Below are 6,565 nucleotides of genomic sequence, written 5' to 3' on the forward strand. Positions count from 1 at the left end.
TTATATATTTAAATATTATTATAATTTTACAAACGCGTGTGGAGTTTCCAAAAAAAAAATTTTTTAAGAATTTAATGAGAATTAAACAAATCAATATAAACATTTATCAAAGAGTTAAGAATATAACTGTCATTATTTTATAAGTTAAAAATATTATAATTATATTTAATTTTATATTTTTATTTTATTATATTTAATTGTTTTATGAATAGTTAAATATTCAGCAGTTTACTTTGTAATTAAAAAATAAAATGTCACCAACAGGACTGGTCCCAGTTGCTATCCTGAGAACCGTCCTTCACAAATATGACCTGATAATAACAGGGGCGACATGGGCTGTTGCACAGAATTACTGCAGGGTGACTTACAATGATCTGGCAACGGTTGTAAGTGATTTTGATTGGCTAAGATTGAATAAAGAAACAGCAGACAAAAATCTGGCAACAGATGCCTGGGTCGGATTATACAATGATATCAATAGCTGGCGCTGGTCCTTAAACAACCTCCCACTGAAGAATGTCACTTATAGCTGCTGGTACTCTGGTCAGCCTAATACTGTCGGTGGAAACGAAGGATGTGCTGCCTTAGGTTTTGGTAATGCGTGGTGGGATTCAATATGTACAGGACTAAGACCCTTTATTTGCTATAATGGTGAGTGAATATCATGATACTGATCTGTTTTGTGTCAGTTTGAAGGCTGGTTTTTCACATCTTTGGTTGTATTTTGGTGTCATGTTTCCTGTACAGACAGATGACTGAGACATGACCTTTATCTTTTTCCCACAGCTAATTTCAGTGGTGCTGCCCGGTTTATTGGCATCACTAAACCTCTGTCCTGGCCTCAAGCTCAGGCTTACTGTAGAGAACATCACACAGATTTGGCCAGCGCTCTTAACAGTTCAGACCAAAACATGTTAGTGCAGGTGAAGAACATCCAGGGTGATTCCTGGATTGGGCTCTACAGAGACACATGGAAGTGGTCAGATGGAACCATCGCTTTAAACCTACCATGGGCTTCTGGACAACCTAATAATTATTATGGCAATGAGAACTGTGTAGTGGTTAATAACGGACTGTTCTACGATGCAACCTGCACCAAGCTGTATTCTTTTTTCTGTCAATCCAGTGAGTCTTGTTTTTTTTCTTGGCTTTTACTATTGATATACAGTTGATGACAAATGCAATACTCAAATAATAATTTAATACACATATTTTTATTAATTCAAATAATTAATCAACCAATCAATCAATCAATCAATCAATTAATGAATTAATTAAAATGCATTATTTATTTATTTCAGGAGTAACTGACAGTAGGAGAAGAATGTGGAGGACGTTCAAATTAGACTTTTAGGAAAGGAAATTAAACTACTGTGTGTGTGTGTGTGTGTGTGTGTGTGTGTGTGTGTGTGTGTGTGTGTGTGTGTGTGTGTGTTTATTCCACAGTTTCCACTATGAGGAATCAGACAGTGAAACTGCAGGTGAAGTCTGATGGCAGTGTGTTTGATCCTGCTGTTCAGTCGTCCATTTTAGAGCAGGTGAGTCTCAGGACGTCTCTGAAATTTGGAGAAATTTGTGTTTTAACATCAATGTTATCACTGCTCATCTGTTCAAATTTCTGTCATTTGCTGTTTTTATTAATTCCTCCTTTCTGGGTGACACAAATTTCTTTTCTTTTTAATTTTAATGAATAAATCCTGATTCTGATCTTCAGATGAAGCAGAAACTGAAAGAACATGGCATGTTGGAGAACACCACAGTGACCTGGAGGGTGCAGCCAGATGGAAACATCTTCAAGAAGAAAAAAGATGATCTGTAACATCTAAATGTTCACCTTCAAGTCCAGCAGATTGTAAACTGACTGAAATGTATTTAACCTTCAATATTTAAGCTTTAATCAGTAGGGGGCGGTAGAGGACAAGATTAACTAGAAGTAGAAGAACAAACATCTAATTTTATTGTTCTGTTTTTAACACAACCACTTTGACTTCATCTTAAATTTAACATTAGTTTTAATGTTTTGTCAAATAATTATTATTTAATATGTTCAGCTTTTGCTGCAAGCTGCCACTGGACACAGTGATAAGGAGAAAGTCAAAGAGGGTCTGTTCATATACTGGGTTTAATACATCAGTGTGAAGTGGAGGAGCTACAGATCCAAACATAATAGATTATGAAGATCTTCCTACTTGTTCATCTGTTTGGGAAGCAGGTGTGTGTGAATATGTCTAGTCTTTGTGGTCTCATGTAACAATCCTTTTCCTATGAAAAGCTCCAGAGCTGTTTCTCAACCGGAACTTCACTGGCTCAGGTGAGGTGGAGAGGAAATGTGCTCTCATGGAAAGCATAAGCATTAGCTTTAGCTTTGTGATTATGGAAGAATACTGATACATTCATCCTTCTGTGAAGACTCTAATGCTGGATTTTAGGGAGTGCTAAATCCACCTCTGGGTATCCAGGTTTTCTCCTAAATAAACCATAATGCTCTATGCTAGCGGCTAACAGAGCAGTTGTGATGTGAAACCTCTGAAGATGCTTAGATTTCAGATTCTTCTGTAGCCGGTAATGCTGTCAATATGTTAGGATTACACGGTTATGGACCAGATTGCTAGGTTCCCTAAGGAGGACAAGGAAAGTGAATGCACAATCACAGACCAGAAAAATTACTGTCACCAAGATGGTTTGATTTACTTAAAGAAAAAGGTTTAAATGCATGTAAATGTGGAATGTAAACAATAAAATAAAAATGACACTGGAATAATAACAGTACCCTCCTATTGTCCTCCTATACAAACTAGGAGCACTGAGTCAACTTGATCTTATCTGTTTTGATTGCTTATAAAAAAAAATGAAGTATATATGATAGCCTTTTCCCCCACCTTTTTAGTCTAACCTGTTTCCAACATAACATATATTTTACAAAATTATATATATATATATATACAGAAATTTTGAATTATTTTCACTATAGATAATTGTCAGCAAATAATACCTGTTTTTTTCCAGTCCAAATTGACTCGAACGTTTACAAATAAAAAATTATACAATCATCACCATTCTGTGTGTAATATCTATCTTGCACTTGTAATATCTATTTTGAACACACACACACACACACACACACACACTCAAAAACATGCCATGATTTCATGTGAATAAAACTTCGTTCAACTGTTTTTTTTTTATTATAATTAATTTATGAACAAGGGGGTCACGGTGGCTTAGTGGTTAGCAAGTATTTGTGCATCATATGCGTTTGTAAGATTTACCACAAGGTGTCGCTCAACACAAAGAAAAGAACAAATAGCAGAGAGAATTTCTGACCTCCACAGTATCGAAAAAAAAAAAAACATATCAGAGAATTAATTCCTTTTGTATGTTAAAAATGCAAGTTCATAGAAAACCCCCAATTAGATGGCTAGCAATAGTGTTACAAAACATACGGGAACATACAGACACTATATCACCTCTCATATGCCTTCATTATTGAGTTCAGGTGTTTCATCCAGACACATCACTGACAGGTGAAGCAGTAGATTGGGTTGTAGTGAAAAGTCAGTCTGAGAGATTTCTATTTCTGCCCTGTTTGATTTGTCCTGTCACCTGCAAGTGCTACTGCTGTGAAATGGAAGTGTCTAAGTATAAATACAGAAGTAAAACCTCCTCATACTGAAAGGTAACAGTGTCCTGAGTAATTTTATTTCAGACTGAAAAATAAACAATAAAATAATTAATGTCGAAAACATCTGATAAAAAAATCGAGTTCCAGCTACTCGGATTAAAATGATATTAAATCAGCTACACTACAGAATCACAGCTGATTCTCTAAATGTTAGACTTGTTATATGTTACACTCAGCCTCTCCACCTGCAGGTCAGTTTACCATTCTGGTATAAAAATAAGATTGGCTGAAATAAACTTACTGTGATATTAATATTTAAAGAAACCATAAATGCCAGAGAAAAGTTCTCTTGAGTCAGTGAATACTTTATACCAAAGCACACCATTAATGGGATTATTTGGATTAAAAATATGAGAAGATTTAGGGAAACGATTCTGAAAGCCTTTTTTTTGGAAACGCTCAGCCTGCCGTCATCCTTTTCCCTCGCTCCTGGTCCTGGTGTCCTCAGACCTCTGAGCAGAGAGAGACTGAGGACAAGCATCACACCCAGAATCACGGTGTACACAAGTCCATAGGCATCTAAGGGGAGTATAGAAATCCATAACATGGTCACAAACCCAGTTATGATCGAGTAAATCAATATAAGGACTGCGACAGCTACACGATACCTCATCGCTTTATACTTCAGGAAGGTAATCGGGTGGATGACTGCCATGTAGCGCTCAATACTCACACAGAACTGCAGCAGTAAGCGAGACGTCATACAGGTGCCAGTAATAAACAATACCAGATGATAAAAGCAGAGCTTTTCAAAGTTGACATGACAGAGGACAAAGAGAGGCGCTGCGACAGCAAAGAGGATTTCAGATGCAATTTGACTCAGAGTGAAAATCAGAGATCTGTCCCGTACTCCAGCTCGGGTGAGGAAGACGAGCACACAGATGTTTAGAGGAAGTCCAACACAGAAGTTGATGCTCTCTGAGGCCATAACAATGGGCAAAGACAGTCCCAGAATCACTGGATCCAGATTAGTTTTATTCATCTTCTCACGCAGGACCTCAGGAGGCTAAAGGTACAGAGGAGTCACATGACAGCACACAGTTAATATCACAAAGGTGTGTTTTTAAATAAACACTTGTGTGTTGAGCTACAACATGACTTCCACATGTTAGATACCGAAGGAGAGGAACACTGAGTGCTGGGGTGATGTGTTGGTATGATGGAGTGATGGTGTGATGGCATGATGGAGTGATGGTGTAATGGTGTGATGGAGTGATGGTGTAATGGTGTAATGGATTGATGGAGTGATGGTGTAATGGTGTGATGGTGTAATGGATCGATGGAGTAATGATGTGATGGAGTGATCACACTTTCTCTTTCTCATGAATTTTGTCTCATTAAGAAGACAAGAAGAACTTGTCACGTTACAGAGAAACCACACAGTTAAAACTTTCCCTCTGACTGTTACAGAACAAACTTCACCATAAAGCTTCACCACACTGATGATTACACACACGTTTTAATCCGTTTACGTGGAGAGTTTGTGGTACGCGTCCCCGTGACTGAGCCGTTGCTATAGAAACAATACGATATTACAACATGAACAGAAACCTATCAGAGCTGATGTTCTACCTCCAGATCATTATCCAAACATCCTGAGAGTAAATATACCAGAACTGACTTTGTGGTGATTATATTTATGTCTTACATCTAGTTTTACATATCTGCTGTAGTAGAGTTACCTGGTACCTGTGATGATCTCGGTCTCAGATGTGAAGCTCCTAACACACATACACACACTCACACACAGGTGATCCAGAGCTCTCTCAATGTACAGCTTTATACCTGATGACTGACAGGAAAATCTCTGACATGCAAATCAGCTTTACTGAGTTATCTGTTAACACTGACAGCACAAGCAAATGACCCTGACTTAATAAACTGCACAGCTCATTTATTTATTTATTTATTTGTTTGTTTGTTTGTTTGTTTGGTGTTGTGTTGTTTTATTTGGGTCTCATGCTATTAAGCTAACAGTAGGTCCATTAGACTGGATTTTAAAAATCAGTTTCTTTTTTTATTAAACGATCAGTTTAAAGCTGGAGGTTTTGATGCATTTAACAACAGTGTGAATCTGTGAGATGAATAAAAACTAGGTGAAGACCCAAGTTTAACACCTGACCAATGTTTATCTCACATTGCCATGCCAAATGTGTACATTTACATTTACATTTACATTTACAGCATTTGGCAGACACCCTTATCCAGAGCGACGTACATAAGTGCTTAAATCTCTAACATTGAATACATTAATGCTGCTCACTAGGTTACAGTCTTAAGATACCATGAGTTTAAAACATTTGTTCAAAGTTACAATGAAAAAGTGTCAAAGGTTTTTTTTTTTTGCAAAAGATAAGGAAAGAAGTGCTAGTTGAAGTGTTTCCTGAATAAGTAGGTCTTCAACCGCCGCTTGAAAATAGCCAGTGACTCAGCTGTCCGGACCCCTAGGGGAAGTTCGTTCCACCACCTTGGTGCCAGAACAGAGAAGTCTTGTAGTATACTTGCCTCTTACCCTGAGAGATGGTGGAACCAGTCGAGCAGTGCTGGTAGATCGGAGGTTGTGGGGTGCAGTGCGAGGAATGATGAGGGCTTTGAGGTAAGAGGGAGCTGGTCCATTTTTGGCTTTGTAGGCCAGCATCAGTGTTTTGAATCTGATGTGTGCAGCTACCGGAAGCCAGTGGAGGGATCGCAGCAGCGGTGTGGTATGCGAGAACTTTGTCAGGTTGAAAACAAGCCGTTCAGCTGCATTTTTTTGATCATTTGCAGAGGACGGATTGCGTTCATAGGTAGACCTGCCAGCAGTGTGTTGCAGTAATCCAGTCTAGAAATGACAAGAGACTGAACAAGTACCTGAGCAGCCTGTGTGGACAAAAATGGCCGAAT

General features: G+C 38.1%; 1 protein-coding gene across 1 annotated transcript; it reads left to right on the forward strand.

The window, feature by feature from the left end:
- Window positions 1–251: 251 nt before the first annotated feature.
- Window positions 252–2,901, forward strand: LOC125145258 (C-type mannose receptor 2-like). The gene is made up of 4 exons (XM_047816686.1): window positions 252–651; window positions 787–1,125; window positions 1,447–1,538; window positions 1,715–2,901. Exons 1-4 carry the CDS (start codon window positions 252–254, stop codon window positions 1,817–1,819), a joined length of 936 nt encoding a protein of 311 aa, XP_047672642.1. The 3' UTR covers window positions 1,820–2,901.
- Window positions 2,902–6,565: the final 3,664 nt, after the last annotated feature.

This window comes from Tachysurus fulvidraco, chromosome 7, assembly GCF_022655615.1.
Source record: "Tachysurus fulvidraco isolate hzauxx_2018 chromosome 7, HZAU_PFXX_2.0, whole genome shotgun sequence".
NCBI lineage: Eukaryota > Metazoa > Chordata > Actinopteri > Siluriformes > Bagridae > Tachysurus > Tachysurus fulvidraco.

Bases quoted from the DNA above. Each gene is read 5' to 3' on its own strand.
- LOC125145258 (XM_047816686.1), top strand. From the start codon at position 252: ATGTCACCAACAGGACTGGTCCCAGTTGCTATCCTGAGAACCGTCCTT. The intron at 652-786 runs GTGAGTGAATAT...TTTTTCCCACAG, and splicing joins ACCCTTTATTTGCTATAATG to CTAATTTCAGTGGTGCTGCC. The intron at 1,539-1,714 runs GTGAGTCTCAGG...TCTGATCTTCAG, and splicing joins AGTCGTCCATTTTAGAGCAG to ATGAAGCAGAAACTGAAAGA.